The sequence below is a fragment of the Emys orbicularis genome, chromosome 1 (genome assembly GCF_028017835.1).
Source record: "Emys orbicularis isolate rEmyOrb1 chromosome 1, rEmyOrb1.hap1, whole genome shotgun sequence".
Classification (NCBI taxonomy): Eukaryota; Metazoa; Chordata; order Testudines; family Emydidae; genus Emys; species Emys orbicularis.
In genome coordinates this window covers 86,753,443-86,772,364 of record NC_088683.1, presented here as the reverse complement: position 1 = coordinate 86,772,364, position 18,922 = coordinate 86,753,443, and the positions used below count along the sequence as shown (strand labels likewise).

The 18,922-nt window shown below is 40.3% G+C and overlaps 1 protein-coding gene across 1 annotated transcript in view; it reads left to right on the top strand.

Moving 5' to 3' along the window:
• The window catches only part of NR2C1 (nuclear receptor subfamily 2 group C member 1), a 97,140-nt gene that overhangs the window by 22,550 nt on the left and 55,668 nt on the right, over positions 1–18,922 (top strand). The window contains exon 3 of the mRNA XM_065402952.1: positions 11,783–11,858. Coding sequence (XP_065259024.1) covers positions 11,805–11,858 — 54 coding nt within the window. The 5' untranslated portion in view covers positions 11,783–11,804. The remainder of the gene's footprint in view (positions 1–11,782; positions 11,859–18,922) is intronic.

The following is an 18,922-nucleotide window of genomic DNA, read 5'->3' as shown; positions in this document are numbered from 1 at the left end:
GGGCTGTAGCGGCGGTCTCTGCTCCTGCTGCCTTTCCTGCAGCTCAACCATACGCTGGAGCATATCAGTTTGATGCTCCAGCAGCCGGAGCATCGACTCTTGCCTTCTGTCTGCAAGCTGACGCCACCTATCATCTTCAGCCCGCAACTTGCTCTGTTCATCCCGCGATTCAGCACGCCACCTCTCCTCTTGTTCATATTGGGCTTTTCTGTAATCAGTCATTGACTGCCTCCACACATTCTGCTGTGCTCTGTCAGCGTGGGAGGACATCTGTAGTTCTGTAAACATGTCATCACGCGTCCTTCGCTTTCTCTTTCTAATCTTCACTAGCCTCTGTGAAGGAGAAACATTTGCAGCTGGTGGAGGAGAAGGGAGAGGTGGTTAAAAAAGACACATTTTAGAGAACAATGGGTACACTCTTTCACGTTAAATTTTGCTGTTCACATTACACAGCACATGTGCTTTCGTTACAAGGTCGCATTTTTCCTCTTATATTGAGGGCCTGCCGGTTTGGTGTGAGAGATCACTCACGCAGTGCCAGGCCACAGATTTCAGCTTGCAGGCAGCCATGGTAAGACACAGTCTTTTGGCTTTTTTAACCTTCTTAACATGTGGGAATGGTTTAAAACAGTAGTGCTCTCATTTCCCATACCAAGCACCCGTTGGGTTGGCCATTTAAAATGGGTTTGCAATGTAAAAGGAAGGGCTGCGGTTTCAGGGTTAACATGCAGCACAAACCCAACTAATTCCCCTCCCCCACACCCAATTCTCTGGGATGATCACTTCACCCCTCCCCCCACCGCATGGCTAACAGCGGGGAATATTTCTGTTCAGCAGAGCAGGAAGGGGCACCTCTGAATGTCCCCTTAATAAAATTGCCCCATTTCAACCAGGTGAACGTGAATGATATCACTCTCCTGAGGATAACAAAGAGCGATCAGGAATGGATGTTGTCTGCATGCCAGCAAACACCGGGACCATACGCTGCCATGCTTTGTTATGCAATGATTCCAGACTATGTGCTACTGGCCTGGCGTGGTAAAGTGTCCTACCATGGAGGACGGGATAAGGCAGCCCTCCCCAGAAACCTTTTGCAAAGGCTTTGGGAGTACATGAAGGAGAGCTTTCTGGAGATGTCCCTGGAGGATTTCCGCTCCATCCCCATACACGTTAACAGACTTTTCCAGTAGCTGTACTGGCCGCGATTGCCAGGGCAAATTAATCATTAATCATTAAACACGCTTGCTTTTAAACCATGTGTAATATTTACAAAGGTACACTCACCAGAGGTTCCCTGTGTGCCCTCAGGGTCTTGGGTGAGTTCGGGGGTTACTGGTTCCAGGTCCAGGGTGACAAACATATCCTGGCTGTTGGGGAAACCGGTTTCTCCGCTTCCTTGCGGCTGTGAGCTATCTACATTTCCTCCATCCTCCTCTTCCGAACCCTCTTCCCTGTGTGTTTCTCCAGTGAGGGAGTCATAGCACACGGTTGGGGTAGTGGTGGCTGCACCCCCTAGAATGGCATGCAGCTCCGCGTAGAAGCGGCATGTTTGCGGCTCAGCCCCGGACCTTCCGTTTGCTTCTCTGGCTTTGTGGTAGGCTTGCCTTAGCTCCTTAATTTTCACGCGGCACTGCTGTGCGTCCCTGTTATGGCCTCTTTCCTTCATGGCCTTGGAGATCTTTTCTAATATTTTGCCATTTCGTTTACTGCTTCGGAGTTCGGCCAGCACTGATTCATCTCCCCATATGGCGAGCAGATCCCGTACCTCCCGTTCTGTCCATGCTGGAGCTCTTTTGCGATCCTGGGACTCCATCACGGTTACCTGTGCTGATGAGCTCTGCGTGGTCACCTGTGCTCTCCACGCTGAGCAAACAGGAAATGAAATTCAAACGTTCGCGGGGCTTTTCCTGTCTACCTGGCCAGTGCATCTGAGTTGAGAGTGCTGTCCAGAGCGGTCACAATGAAGCACTGTGGGATAGCTCCCGGAGGCCAATAACATCGAATTCCGTTCACACTACCCCAATTCCGACCCCCTAAGGCCGATTTTATCGCTAATCCCCTCGTCGGAGGTGGAGTAAAGAAACCGGTTTAAAGGGCCCTTTAAGTCGAAAGAAAGGGCTTCGTCGTGTGAATGTGTCCAGGCTTAATTCGATTTAACGCGGCTAAAGTCGACCTAAACTCGTAGTGTAGACCAGGCCTCAGATAAGACTCAGCCAAGATGATCATATTGGCTCTGCCCGGGCCAATGCAGTTTGTTTTTCTCAGACCTGATCAATCTCTCTGTTAGATATCAAGTCCAATTATCTCCCGACACAGATGTAATTTCCCAAAGAGAGGAGCTGATCATCTGTCCGGATCCATCTTCCCTGTTCTTGTAAGCATCAATATCGTCTGGTTAACAGCGCTGGAGAGCAGCTGCTCTTCAGAGGTCCAGAATGTACTTATACACAGTACAAAAAGACTCCACTAGGCTTACATCATCTTCCAAGTGGGAGAGATCTTCTGTCTGATCCCAAGTACATCGCTTATCTCCATACCTGATATACTAGACTACCTCTTGTCCTTAAAGAATTAATGACTTTCTAGAAGCAACGAGCTCTAGTCAAGCACCTCCTTTTGGTCACTTACAAGGCTACTTTGAGAGAATCCAACCAACATGGTTTAAAGCTCTGTCCAAGCATTGCTGCTGTCATGGGGACTCCAGACATGTTCTTGGTATGCACACCCTCTGTCTTGCACCTTCTCCTGCGAACTACGACAATATGACCCACTGCCCGCCTCCTGGAACCAGAGCTTACCCTTAGACTCTTCTACGGCTTAAATAAACACTCTCCCAGAACTCCATCTGTGTGGGTGTTCCAGGTCCACAGGTTAACTTCCTGGGCATGTGGCAGGTGTAACTCATGAAATGCCCATACACTTTGTACAGGATTCTAATATCATTGCTCTGCTTAATCGCATGAGAAATACACAGATCTATACAAAAATAATAAACCGTACATACATTTCCCTGTCTCAGTTTTTTCACCACTCCAGAGCATTCTTTGGGCTGGGTTCAAAATTCTCTGGGGCTAGCAAGAGTCCTTCTGCTACAGTGCATGGCTTATATTCTGAAACATGGAGCCTTCTCTTAGCTTGGCTGGTTCATCCACTTCCCTTCTTGTACTCAAAACTTCCTGTGTGGCACTGAGAGTTTTCACCTCCCTGGTTTTTAAAGGCTAACAGTAACACCTTGGTATCTGTCCTGCATTTGGGAATTTTTCATTCTCCAAATACCGGCCCCTTGTTGAGGGAGGTTGGAGAGAACTGATTTCCCCTCGAATGCAGTTACTCTTTTGTTCTCACACAGGAAGACCTATGCATATAGTCCTTACTGGTTAGCTGTTGTTCCTGATCTGGGTGGGACGTGCTTAAAGGCATGTCAACAATGATGGATACACAGGGGTAGAGGCATTCCCTGTTACAGCAATTTTCATAAAATCAACTTTTTAATATCAACCAGAATTCATAAGTTGTACAGATAGACTCCCTCAAAAGCTCACACACCCATTTCAGCAAACCATCCCTCCCATTCAGGGTCACTCAGTATTCTCACACCCTACGGTAGGTAGATTCCTGAAATGGCTTACGTGTGTGTACTGTTGAAACAGGGAGCCCCTCCTCTTCCTTGGGATCTCAACCTAGTGCTGATGGAATTTGAGTAATCACCCTTGCATACATCTTCTCTTTTCTACCTATCCATCAAAGCAGCTTTTCTAGTAGCAGTATAATCTGCTAGAAGGGTCAGAGAAATACAAGCATTCGTGGTGGGACATCCATACACTGCATTTTGTAAGGACAGTATGACCTTGAAGCCTCACCCAAAGATTTTTGCCAAAGGTTGTCTCTGACTTCCATCTTAACCAAGTAATATACCTGCTTGTCGTCTTTCCCAAAGGGAATCTAAACTTCACACGTTGGATATGCTTAAGGTGCTATCTGTCTGTCTAGTTAGGACTGAGGTTTTTATGGTGGCCACTAGGTTATTTGTAGCTTATGCGGATAGGGTAAAAAGTCAGGCAATATCGACACAGAGACTATCTAATTGTATTTCTATCCGTATTAAATTATGCTACAAAATAGCTATTTTACAGCCAACTCCACTAGGGTTCAAGCAGCTTCTTCGAGAAGTGTTCCAATCTTGGAAATTTGTAGGGCAGTAACATGTGGTTTCAGTACATACTCTACCTACCCAACATTATTCTATAGTGGAAGCATCAAGATTTGATGCTAATTTTGGCAGAGTTGTCTTACAATCATTGGTTAGGTAGATTCCAAGCACCCACCCCCAGTCACTTAAGTCATTCCTTGTGAGTTGCCAAGAATGGAATATATGTAGACAAGAACCGAAAGAAAAAACAAGTTACTTACTTTACAGTAGCTGATTCTTCAGTGTATGTTTTCCATATATACCATAACTCTTCTTGCTAATATGGAGTCATATAACACCTGGATTCTGCATTGGTGAAGGAATTGATGGTCACTGGGGGTCGCCCTCCCCTTTATGCCTGTGGATGGGAGGCACAAAGACACTCAGGGTACAGGTGCAGCCCCAATGGACACTGCTGGCCAAAAGATTCTGAACATGAGCATGTGCACCAAGAGTGGAATATAAATGGACAACGCATCCAAGGGCAAGTCATGCCCGACTAACCTAATTGCCTTCTATGAGGAGATAACTGGGTCTGTGGATGAGGGGAAAGCAGTGGATGTGTTATTCCTTGACTTTAGCAAAGCTTTTGATACGGTCTCCCACAGTATTCTTGCCAGCAAGTTAAAGAAGTATGGGCTGGATGAATGGACTATAAGGTGGATAGAAAGCTGGCTAGATTGTCAGGCTCAACGGTAGTGATCAATGGCTCCATGTCTAGTTGGCAGCCAGTTTCAAGCGGAGTGCCCCAAGGGTTGGTCCTGGGGCCGGTTTTGTTCTATATCTTCATTAATGATCTGGAGGATGGCGTGGACTGCACTCTCAGCAAGTTTGCAGATGACCCTAAACTGGGAGGAGTGGTAGATACGCTGGAGGGTAGGGGCAGGATACAGAGGGACCTAGACAAATTAGAGGATTGGGCCAAAAGAAACCTGATGAGGTTCAACAAGGACAAGTGCAGAGTCTTGCACTTAGGACGGAAGAATCCCATTCACTGTTACAGACTAGGGACCGAATGGCTAGGCAGCAGTTCTGCAGAAAAGGACCTAGGGGTTACAGTGGACGAGAAGTTGGATATGAGTCAACAGTGTGCCCTTGTTGCCAAGAAGGCTAATGGCATTTTGGGCAGTGTAAGTAGGGGCATTGCCAGCAGATTGAGGGACATGATCATTCCCCTCTATTCGACATTGGTGAGGCCTCATCTGGAGTACTGTGTCCAGTTTTGGGCCCCACACTACAAGAAGGATGTGGAAAAATTGGAAAGAGTCCAGCGGAGGGCAACAAAAATGATTAGGGGTCTGGAGCACATGACTTATGAGGAGAGGCTGAGGGAACTGGGATTGTTTAGTCTGCAGAAGAGAAGAATGAGGAGGGATTTGATAGCTGCTTTCAACTGCTTTTAACCTGAAAGGGAGTTTCAAAGAAGATGGAGCTAGGCTGTTCTCAGTGGTACCAGATGACAGAACAAGGAGTAATGGTCTCAAGTTGCAAGTGGGGGAGGTCTAGGTTGGATATTAGGAAAAACTTTTTCACTAGGAGGGTGGTGAAGCACTGGAATGGGTTACCTAGGGAGGTGGTGGAATCTCCTTCATTAGAGGTTTTTAAGGTCAGGCTTGACAAAGCCCTGGCTGGGATGATTTAGTTGGGAATTGGTCCTGCTTTGAGCAGGGGGTTGGACTAGATGACCTCCTGAGGTCCCTTCCAACCCTGATATTCTATGATCTCAAAGAAGCACACTTACTGTATGAGACAACTATTTCTTCTAGTGCACAAATACATGTTTTGTTCAGTACATCAAGAATGAATATTTGTAATGTGAGTGGGCAGTCATTCTGTAAAAACTTGAGACGTGGATATAAAAATCAGCTGAAGCCTTAAAGGGACAATATCAGCTTAAACTCGTATACATTTATTTACCTGTGTGTTTCTAACATTTTAGGTTATTCAAAGGGGGGGGTGGAAGGGATTGAAAAAGTAAAAAAATATTTTTTACCATTTATATACTGTTCAGTTCTTGGATTTTGTTGGGACACTAAAACCTCATCCAGTTTCACGTCTAAATATTGGAACATTGAGGTTATGTCTACACTAGAGAGCTTAAAGCGGCACAGCTGTACAGATGCAGCTGCACCGCTGTAATATCTCTGGTGTAGCCGCTCTATGCCAACTGGAGAGAGCTCTCCCATCAACATAATTAAACTGCCCCCAACGAGCGGCAGTAGCTATATCAGCGGGAGAAGCTCTTCCGCCGACAAAGTGCTGTGCATACTACCATTTATACCGGCATAATTTATGTCAGTTAGGGGTGTGTGTTTTCACACGCCGAGTGACTTAAGTTTGCCAACTTGTTGTGTAGACATGGCCTGAGTTGTGATCAGTGCAGGTGAATTTGTATTTGTTTAAAAACAGTTGTTACTATTTTCTTTTCTTTTTAAGAAATCATAAACTTTTTTGATGGTCTTAGATTTTATCGAAACTTGTTTTTTTATAAAATTTAACTTTTGGGCCAATTTTGAATTAACATTATCCTTCTAAATTGTTAGAGCATTTATGGACTTACTGACTGACTTCATGTATCTGGGACATGAAGTATGCAAACATAAACTATTTTTCCTCTCACCCAACTGAAACAGTACCCAAGGATATGGAAATAAATGTAAGTGAAGTGTATGAGATGTTTCTTATAGAACTGCATCTGCAAAATAGTAGGGGCAAAAATATCGTGTTGTTGTATCAGGCTATTACTAATCATCTTATGTAGCACCATGAATTTATCTAGAACTTTGCAAAAGAGAGTAAGGCCTGCCCTTAATGTCTTCTTGTCTGCATAAGATAGATTTAAAAATAATTACTAACTAGGGGAACAAAATTTTAGTTTGGGAAGGATGTGGAGTGAGTAGATGTGAGGAAACTATCTAAAGTGCTCAGTCAGTATGAGAGGAGGAGCAAAGTTGAAGACAGGTGTAGATGAACAGAGTAGTCAGAATTAAAAGCAGAGGAAGGAAGAGCAAAAGTTGAATAAAATGAAAGTAGGACTTTTAAGATGGGGACAAGGAGATCAAATGTGATGTGCTAAGCTATTTGAGGGAAATTAAGGAGGGGGGCACTATGGCTGTAGCAGCAGGAGAGGATAACTTGCAAAAAGAATAAAACAAATAATAGCTACCAAATATGGCTGGGAAATGGTTTGATATTAAAGAACTCCAGTCTGTATACAGCCAAACTGTGAAATCTAACATTGAAATTGATTTTATGGAAATTGACAATTCACTATGCTAAGAAAGTGAAAATCTACCATAACTCTTTATGTAGTGCGTTTTGAAAGTTAATTTTGGTAAATCTCAGATGCCAAATTATTATGACCTTTTTGATAATGAGACTAACATGTTATTACTGAACTATGGTATTTTTTGCAACATAGACTTTTTGCAATTTGTAAACTGTTAAACTTTTGTATTAATATTAAATGTTGTTCATATACACAAATCAATTTTACATAGAGGTGAGCATATGGTGTGCTCCTTGAGTACAATTGGTTGATACAGTTGCCATGAATACACTTTATATTTTTCATTTAGATGCACTGTTTTTGAAGAAGCAAACCTGAGACATGAGGTGTTACAGTCTTTTGTCTGTGAAGTCTTGAATTCAGAATATGTTAGGTTCAAAATGATGTCATTTTATAGGTTTTACATCACTCATCACACATAGCTTAGAGTGAGAATTCTAAATATGTTCTGGCCATGCACATTAGTAAGAAATTTTCATTGTATATTTATAACTATATTTCACAACAACACCAATATATTCATCATTCTCATCTGAAGTCTGCAAGTCAAATAATGTTTAAATAGCAGGGTTTCATTTAGTAACGTAGTTTATTTCAAACTCACACAAAACTCTTTTACATATTTATACTCCAGAAATATAGGACTTATCCAGGGCACTTGAATTTTCTGTCATGTGCAAGTTCAGTATTTGACCGTAAGCCTTTGCAAAGACGAAAGAAGAACTGTCCACTTCCTTTTCATTGCGTTACATTGCTTGAGAACAAGTGCTGCTGAGTTGATGGAGGGTAATTAGCAATTAGTATTCAGTATTTGCATCAGAATGTGCCAGTACTGCAGGCCAAAACATCAAAAGGTTTGGAAGAGAGGTATAAAATGAAGAAAGTTAGAGCAACTATAGCGTCTGTTCGTAAATATGACTGACATTATGCTTGTTATCCTGGAGGCTTCACTGTGGAAAGAATGTAGTCAAGAGTCTTTCTGATGTAGGAATAATGACCTTGGCTTACTCTAGATTTCTTTAGGAATAAGAATGCAGAAGATGTGATAGCTGGTAATCATGACATGGAAAATGTTGATCACTAAATAAAAAGTTTAGATTTCAGGAAAAACGTATTCTCCACTTAATTTTACTAGGATAGTTATTATTATTGATGTGTAAAAATTGCCTGAATTCAATATGAATTTTTCTAATATGCTGTTTTTTAAACTAGAAACTCAATGGAATAAAACTCTCATTTAAAATTATGTGCAATCTCTTGTTCACATAAATCTGCCCGCTTGATAATATCTATGTAATAGATATAGCATGCTAAAGCTTTTTCAGATATTTAAAGTGGAACAGTTAATTTGAAAATCATATTTCTTTTAAAATTTTGTGCATTTCTACAAGTAACACCTGAGACAGTGGATTTCAGTGTGTTTACTCTGTGCATCTGACAGCAATTTGTGTAAAGTAAGTTTCAGATTTTCCCATGTATAGTCAGTTTCTCCCTTGAAGAAGACACCCTCAGCCATCAAGAAAAGAGAAGGAAATAACTCCTATTTTTTTAGGAAGGATTTTAAAAATCAAGGCAAACTGTATAAAGGTGCATTATGGAAGCTTGATTTTTTTGATATTCAATTATTTTAAAAAATTCAAATTAAATTTTTATATCTTCATATAGAATTTTATCTACATTTTTTTGAAAGATTTTCCTCTTGTGCTACAGTTCCAATGTAATGCCATTTATTTGAGGGCAAAAACTTAACTTTAAAATTGCAGTCTTGTGGGAGTATTTTTCAGATTCTTAATAATGTATCATTCCTTAGAATATTACATACATATATTATCTATCGGGAGAGATCCAAAAAGATTTACAGATTATGGGTGTGGTTCAGGCACCAGAGCCCTTTGTAGCAATTCCATTAACTTCAGTGGGAATTCATGCAAAAAAATTTCTTCGATTAGGCTCTTCTAAATAAAGGACTCACTTTTACACTAAAGTCTAGCCAAAGATGGGATGGCAAATTTGACTATTTTAAAAAAGAATCCAGTTTCTGATTGCCTTTTTAATAGTATGTTCTGATTTTTTTAAATTAAAATCTTAAGGGTTCTCCAGCAGGGAAGAAGCTGACTGAAAAGTGCAGTCAAATGCACAGTAAACAAACGGTTCTCTAATCTCAAGCCGGTGCATTGGTTTTTATTTATGGAATCAGTTACACCACTTCTGGCAGTCCATGTACTATTTTATTATGGAGAATAGTTTATTTAAAACAGAAAACGGCAATGTTTATATAAGACCTGACTTGAAAAACACTGGATTTTGTGATCCAGTTTCACTGTGTGTGTAATGTGGATAACATAGTTGTCCTACAGAGGAATTGAGACAAGCTATTAATGATTGTAAAGTGAGGTTGTCATTTTTTTTTAAATACACACTCGAAGAAGTTTGGATTTGTTTTCACTCTTCTCTCCTTTGTACCTAGTAAGTTTGCTGGTGGTTTAGAAGTGCTCTGCAAAGTGAAAACATGTTTCCATTTTCTTTCTTCCTTTCTGTCAGCAGAGCTAGATATGCTAGAGTGCGTGCTGGTGGGGGTGAAGGTTCTCTCACTATTCAAAAAGGAACAGTCTATTTAACTTCAGGAGTAGAGTTGGCTTGGTCATGATACAGTGCCTCTGGGACAGGGGATGTGATGTGGTGAGATTGCAGCAAGGATAAAGGGGAAGTGAGAAGAAATAACCTTCATGTCTTAAGCTTGGTCTATACACAGTTTTAGTACTGGTATAATTATTTGTTATGAGGTGTGATTTATTTATCTATCTAAACCAAAATAGTTAAACCGATACAATTCCTTGTATGGATGCAATTATACCAATATAAAAGTACCTATTACCAGTGGTTCTTAACAAGGGGTATGCATACCCTTGGGGGTACACAGAGGTCTTCCAGGTGAGGTACATCAACTCATCTAGATATTTGCCTACTTTTACAACAGGCTACCTATAATGCATTAGTGAAGTCAGTACAAACTAAAATTTCATACAATGACTTGTTTATACTGCTCTATATGCTATACACTGAAATGTAAGTACAATATTTTTATTCCAATTGATTTATTTTACAATTTTATGGTAAAAATGAGAAAGTAAGCAATTTTTCAGTAATAGGGTGCTGTGACACGTTTGTACTTTTATATCTGATTTTGTAAGCAAGTAGTTTTTAAATGAGGTGAAACTTTGGGGTATGCAAGACAAATCAGACTCCTGAAAGGGATACAGTAGCCTGGAAAAGTTGAAAGCCACTGCCTTATACTGTGTATGTGCAGCTTATTTACTCTTCCTGTACAGGAGTAGCTATAATGGTGTAAAACACCTTTATAGCAGGGCAACTGTATCCACACTAGGGAGGTTATATTGTTTAACTATACTAATATTAGTTAAAGCAGTACAACTTTTGAGTATAGACGAGGCCTCAGTATAAGTGTATTGGCTCGGTACATAAAGCAGATTCAATTTCAAGTGCTCTATAGACTTTAATTTAGGTTTTGACATTAATTTAAACAAGTGGTTGCAATGCTTCATAACTCTTATGCACTGCACCCTTCTTACATATTGACTAATGTAAAGATGTAGATACGTGCCCAAACCACCCTTATATATGAACATTTAATATTACGTAACAATGGTTTACAGTTTTGTCACTACTTTGCACACTTCACACAGATGAGGGGAGCAGACTTGAATCTCAACCAAATTTCTGCTTTTTAAAGCATACTGTGGCTACTAAAGCGAATATGATATTGGCATCATCTTGTTCCACAGATCTGTTTTCACCTAAGAAGTGTCTTCTTTTAATGACAAATATACATTTTTAATTACTCCTGTTAGTGCTGCTAAACCAGTACAACTTCAGCAGAGCAAGCTATACAAGTTGACTGGTACAGCAATGGAAACATTGGCTTAGTTCTAACTAAGTTTTTAATTAGACCTTCGGTGGATCAGAATTGATGGTAATGATGTAAAAGCCAAAGAGAACACATTAGTACTTTGAAATCTTGCTGTGAGCTGTAGTTCTGCTGTAATAAAAAACCAAAAGTAACCTAAGAAACAGAAAAATTATATGAAAGCCCTTGAAACACAAACATGGAACTATATGATGCCATTTCTACAGAGTCATGTTTAGAGCATAACCACACTTTAAATTAGTTGCTGGGCTCACTTCAGCAACTGTGGCTATAATTTATTTATATAAATAATATTTTCCCCCAGATATTTTCATCTTTAAGGTTCTAGATGTTAAGAATCTTCTTCTTTCTTTGACAGGAAATTCTGGTGATTAAAGATCATGGCAACCATAGAGGAACTGGCCCATCAAATTATTGAACAACAAATGGGAGAGGTACATATACATATATATATATATAGTCCTATTTGAGACAAGTTGGACAATAAAGCATAATACTGATATGTAAAGATCAAAGACACAAGAGAGAATGGTCTCTAGTGGGCCCCAAGCTACACAAGACCCTCCCATAGAAGATTAGCAGGAACCCTGTTCTTGCTATCTTCACATCATGATGCAAGACTTGCATCTTTGTCAAAGCATTCCCCAAAGAAACTGAGCTTAAAAAAAGTAGCAGTATTTTCAAAGGTAGAAATCATTGACTAAATCAGTGGTTGTCATCATACAGCTGTTAGTCATATGAGGCAGGCTTTCCTCTCTTCTAGCATCAAAATTGCATTCTGCATACAGTGCCTGAATATTACAGTAATAGGTGCTTTTAGAAATGTATGAATAGATAGTAAAAAGTAGAGTTGTCAGCGTGTGTGTGTATAAATATAAAACACTTAAGGATTCATTACTATATGTCCTGCTCAAAATCAATACAAGTGTGGTTATAAGAAAAATATATAAAAATGGCACCTGTTTACTTGAAATTTCTGCTCTTGGTTAATTTAGATTTGTCTTACTTTACTGTCAAGTGAAGTATTCCAGGTGATTTCACGTTCAATTCATATCCGTTTTAATGTTGAATAGAAAGGTTTTCCTCTTGGATTGCTAATTTTATATATGTTCTTATGCTACCTTCATCATTGTAGTATGTGTGTGCCTTCCATTGTGCATTAAGTGGCATGAGTAACATCTGCCATGTGTGGTTTATCCTTTCTCTCATCCTCTTCCCAGAGGGAGAGAGGTGTGTGTGTGTGTGTGTGAGAGAGAGATTTTGAGGGGTGTTGGCTTATTTTTGTTTGACGGTACACCCTGACTACATGTTTATATTAGAAAAGGCAGGTTGAAGAAACACATTGCACTTCAGAGTGGAAGGTGGTGAGGTTTGATCTTAGCAACTGTGGGAGTTTATTCCACAGTCTTGGCCCAGCCCCTGAGAAGGCTCCATTTCCTGAACAGACAGGCTTTATATGGTAGCAAGTTCCCTTGTGTCTGAGGGATGGAGATGTTGACCTCAGTCTTCATCCAGGTGCTTTAGTCAATCTTTTAGATATCCTGGGCCCAGGCCATTGAGTGCCATGAATTTAAGGATTGAGACTTTGCATTTGACTCCAAAATTCAGTCAGTCTGTGAATTTTTAAAAATTTTAAAAAAAATCTCTCATCCCTGACTCATCCTTTTCACAGTAGCAATAGTTTATATCCAATTCAAAAACAGCAACAAAAGTCAAACTCATACTCAACAGATGGGGAGAGAGAAAGCCAGCCACGCTGCTTGTCTCTCTCCTTTTCTTCTTCTGTGGAGAGGCCACTTTAATTAGAATAACAGGCCCTATTTGCTCTTCCTGACAGAGTCCTGGCATGCTATTCTGTCAGTTCTTGTATTTTAGTTTAGTAAGAAGACACCTGTCTTCCTTTATCCCACAGTTAAAGTAGAGGAAGGGAAGCAATTGTGCTGTTTGCACCACAGCTAGTAACCTCTTTTCTTAAACTTGTGTGGGTTTGATTGCTTTGGTGTGCGAAATAGGTAGAACTTATTTCTGACCCCTGACGTATTATCAGTAGGTCCAAACAGGCTTATACATTGCTGCTACAGCTTCCCTTTGTGAAGACAGACTTCTAGCATAATAAGCAGGTGGTGCTGAAAACATTATTTTCTAGAGGATTTCCAGATACTAATAACTTAACCTTTTATTGTCCAGTTTTTAACTACCACTGTTAGATAAAGTTATTGAGAAAGTGGTATTGGTGCCAATATAAAAGAGCCTAGATCTACTGAAGAAGCTTCAATTATGTCTTGATCTCGTAGGTGTATCTTACCAGTCTGGTGTCTGATGTGACTAGTGTGGAGACTGTGTTGTTATCTATGGCTGACTACCCACTACCAGTGAATGACACAAGTAAAATTTTCTTATGCCCTTTTAGACCAATCATTAGTTTTGATAACATTGATCATAAAGTGATCTACGTGCAGAGTTTTGTGGTAGTTGATGGAAAGGATATTCTGTGGGTTGTTTCTCTGAGAGATCTCAAAGAGTAGCTGAGTATTTGCTCTTCCTCCTTAGGGTCACTTGCATATGAGACTCCATCTTGTTATCTTTCAATGTGTATTTATGGTTGCTAAGGGAAATAGTGAGACGGTTCATCCCTGTACAGATGACACTTGTATATTTTCCTTTTGTTATATCCAGATGCAGCAATATCTGTTGTTTTTCCAATGTCTGAAAGAAGTGAAGTAGATGGGAACAAACTGGCCTCAGAGTCAGTGCCAACAGGTGGAGGGGAAATATCTTGAAGAATGAACTGCGTGCTGAGTACACATTCTATTTTTGTGTATGCTCACCTTTGCCAATATAGTTTGGAATTTGGGGATTATATAGAATCCAACGTTGTTTTTGGATTTTCAGGTAGCAGCCTTTTTCATCTATAGTTGAACTACAGGATGCAGCTATTCTTCTCTCTGGTTATACTTATGCTGGATGCAAGCTTGTGACTTGCCCTTGGAAACCATATTTGAAGCTGCATGGAAGTTGAGCCAGTAATTCCAATAGCACTTGTAATTCACATGAACATTGATGAAATAATTTTCACTGAATTCACAAGCAAAATCCAGTTTGGGATATATGTGCGCAAAAGAGACCTTTTCGCCCTACTTTTAAAGAAAACTAAGGATATTCACAGACCTGATATTTCATTAAGATACTGGAGTCACTAATAGCAGTTAGGGTAGTAACTAGATAGTAATTATTGTTCACAGAGCATTTTAGAAATGAAAAATCTATTAAGAGCATGATCTTTGGAATAGATTGCAATGATGTATTTTGCAAAACCTATTAATATATGCAGATTAGAAGCAAAAGAAAGTTTTTTATTTTTAAAAAAATTCCTAGCTACAATTTAAGATTTCCTATATGAAGCATTACATAGAGTGTACCATCTCATAAATCTTCTGCCCAATACTATCCACTTCCTACCAGGAATGAGGTAGTTCTTATCCCCAAACCATGGTCAGGTATTTCTGCCAGTCAAGAACTTGCAATAGCTCTCTCTCATAATCTGTGGAGCTGTAAAGTAATTACATAGTAGTTTATCCATTTCCTCATGTGCTGCCAAATTCTAGTTTTAGTTAACATCTGTGAAAGCAAATAAGTATCCACCACAAATATGTAAAACTTGATATTTAACAAATACACTGGTTACACTGTGACAAATAGTATTTAATGTTTTTGTTAATACATCCATGAACAATATAAAGTTTCTTTCAAAGGTTTAAACTCATACTGCTGCATGTCAATAATTACACTTTAAAGAAGATGAAACTGCTATCTTTGAGAGCTTTAAAGAAACAACTGCATTTCAGTCCTGGAATAAATAATTCTGTAGCTACAGCATAGGAACCATCATTGCCAGTATGAGAGAACATATGGAGAAGGACCACAGAACACTAAAAAGAAAAGTCTAGAGTAAGAAACGTCTACACAAGGTATCAGAAAAGCACCATCTGCCTGTAAATTACCACCAGTACAGGTCATTTGGAGGGTATCTCAGAAAATGTTGCCTGAAAGGGGTCTTTTCTTTGCAATCATTATATAAGTCTAAAATATTATTTATTTGTATTCTATTATAATATCAATAATGAACCCTCTCATTTCTGCTTGAAATTTCTTCATTGTAGTCTTTAGCCAAAAAAGTATTTTGGGAAGTCTGAAATTAGAGAAAGTGTTTAATTTATTGGAGGCTGTAAAGGGGTTTTCACTTTCGTAAAGTCTGACTTTTTTTGTAATGCAGTATTGCAAAAATGAGTTGGTTTAGAAACTTCATTTTTTATTTATTCAGTAATCCTAGGAGAAATCTAGTGAATAGAGATATTTTTATTAGACTAGTTCAAATCTTGGGTATTGCTATTAACTATAGAAATGTGAACATCCGAGAGCTCCTGGCAGAGTTTATAGACTCATTGATCAGTTTTATGGAGTTTACAAGGTCTGCAGACACACAACAGAATTTGTAAATTGTATAATCGAAATAATTCCAGTATGAAGAGTTTGGAAAATCAGCAGTGATTGTAAACTCCTTAAGACAAATAGTTGTATGCAGTGGTGTTGTGGTTATGTCAGTTTTAGGATATTAGAGAGACGAGACAGATGAGGTGATATCTTTTATTGGACTAACTTCTGTTGGTGAGAGAGACAAGCTTTCAAGCTATACAGAACTTGACTGGTCCCGTAGAATTTGTACTAACTACTTATGCTAAACCAGGGGTCAGCAACCTATGGCATGCATGCCAAAAGCAGCATGCGAGAAGATTTTGAGTGGCACTCACATTGCCCGGGTCCCAGCCATTGGTCCCGGGGGCTCTGCTGCCACCCTGGGGTCCCGGATGCCGGCCCCACTCAGCCCGCTGCCGGCCTCCGGTCCCAAGTCCCGGGGGCACTGCTGCCGGCCTGGGGTCCTACCGCTGGCCCCCTGCCACTCGGGTCCCGGCCACTGGTCCTGGGAGCTCTGTTACCATCCTGGGGTCCCAGACGCCAGGCCGGGGCTCTGTTCCTGGCCTCAGCCCGGGGCTCTGCAGCCACCCCCAGCTGTGGCCACTGGCCCCAGCCTGGGGCAGTGAGGGATGTAGACAGGGGCAAGAGGGATGCAGACAGGGGCAAGAGGCAGCACCCCCACCTTAAAAATTGTTCCAGCGCCCACTGTACTGGGATATTTTTTAATCCTGATTTGCTGCTTGCATCACTATCACGTCATGTGGAACAGCACATTGCGTTTGACCTTGTGCATGCTGTCTGTCGCGATTTTTCCCCCCCACTGTAAGTTGAGGGGTACATTTGACAAAATGTCAGCTCCTAAGAAAGCAAAGTTAGATGTCCGTTCATTTCAGCCTTCTTGGACAGACACATTTGGATTTATTCAAAAGAAGGACCGTGTTGTTTGTGCTTTTTGTTGTGAAAGTATTGTTTGTCGCACATCAAGTGTTTGACGACATTTTCAAACGAAGCACGAGAAAACCTTTCTTGACGAAGCAGACGAGTGAATTGATCAAAAAGGCAGTAGCAGGATATGAGAAGCAAAGCAGTGTTTTTAAATGCTTAAGTGTAAGTAAAAATCAAGCCACAGAAGGAGGTTACAAGATTGCACAGTGCATTGCAAAAAATGGAAACCCATTTACAAATGGGGAATATAAAAGAAGTTTTTCTCAGCAGTTCGGGAGGTTTTGTTCAATGATTTGCCAAATAAATATGCGTATGTAGAATAAAAGAACTGCCTGTCTCTGCCAGAACAGTTGAGAGACGCGTAAACGAAATGGCAGAAAACATTAACGAAAAGCAGACGACTGCATTAAAAGAAACAGCAGTGTTTAGCGTTGCAGTTGATGAGAGCATGGAGATAAACGACGTTCAACATTTGGCAGTTGTTGCAAGATGCTTCTGATGAAATCCAAGAGGAGCTTTGTTGCCTAAAACCCCTGTATGGCACAACAAAGGGGGAAGATACAGCAGAAACTTTTGTAAACCATTTTGAAGAACGAGGAGTTGACATCAGAAAAATATTTCGTGTGACAACAGATGGTGCTCCTGCCATGGTCGGAAAACAGAAGGAATTTGTAAAGTTGCTTGAAGATCAAATTGGCTGCCTGACAGTCAAATTTCACTGTATCATCCATCAAGAAAACCTGTGTGCTAAAATTTCTAATTCAGAGCTTAATAATGTGATGAATACAGTGGTGCAAATTGTGAATGTCCTTGTTGCTCGATCTGCTTTGACTCACAGACAGTTTCAAGCACTGCTAGAAGAGATGGACATTGCTTATAATGACATTCCACTTCATTGGAACTTTTGGTGGCTAAGTCGTGGCAAGGTTTTGGTGCGCTTTGTAAACTGTTTTGATGCAATCAAGGCCTTTTTGTTGGAAAAAGGACAAAACTACCCCAACTGGATGATGACAAATGGCTGTGTTAGCTCATGTTTCTAACTGACATCACCGCTCACCTAAATGAACTCAACCTCCATCTCCAGGGTGCAGGGCAAACGGGTTTGGATCTTTATGAAGCCCGGAAGGCATTTGTTGTAAAACTAGCAGTTTTTTCTTGGGATATTCGAACTTCAACTTTCCACTACTTCCAACACATAAAAGAGCTATCAACACGTTGCACTGTCAGTGTCAATGAGATTGGAATGTGCATGCAAGAACTGGAATCAGAATATTCTGACAGATTTCAAGATTTCCAGCGATTTGGCCCAATGCTTTCTTTTCTAATTAAACCTGAAAAGTTCAACGAAAGCGACTTGGATTTGGCTGTATTTCAGTGGATGGGTGTTGAAGATTTCGAAATGCAGCTCATTCAGTTAAAAAGCTCAGAATTGTGGGCATCAAAGTTTGGAGATCTGCGGAGTGCACTTAAAGCTACCGAGAGAGTCATGGGGCCTCTATTCTGACCTGCTGGACATCCCTGCCAGTGAAATTTAACTGTTTGAAGAAAATAGCGTTTGCAATGCTTTCAGCATTTGGATCCACATACCTGTGTGAATGGGTATTTTCACACATGAAATCTGTCCTCTGTCCCTTTTGGAGCCGGTTAACAACTGATCACTCAGAAACCTGTGTGCAGCTTAAAGTATCCAAATACATGCCAGACATTGGAAAACTCAGCAAGGAAAAGCAAGGGCAAGGATCACACTAAACTGATGAGCTCTGCATTTTAATTTAATTTTAAATGAAGCTTCTTAAACATTTTTAAAACCCTATTTACTTTACATACAACAATAGTTTAGTTATATATTATAGAGAGAGACCATCTAAAAATATTAAAATGCATTACTGGCACACGAAACATTAAATTAGAGTGAATAAATGAAGATTTGGCACACCACCACGACCCATGCTTTAGAGCCTACAAGTCCACTCAGTCCTACTTCTTGTTCAGCCAATCAATAAGACAAACAAGTTTGTTTACATTTACGGGAGATCGTGCTGCCTGCTTCTTATTTACATCACCTGAAAGTGAGAACAGG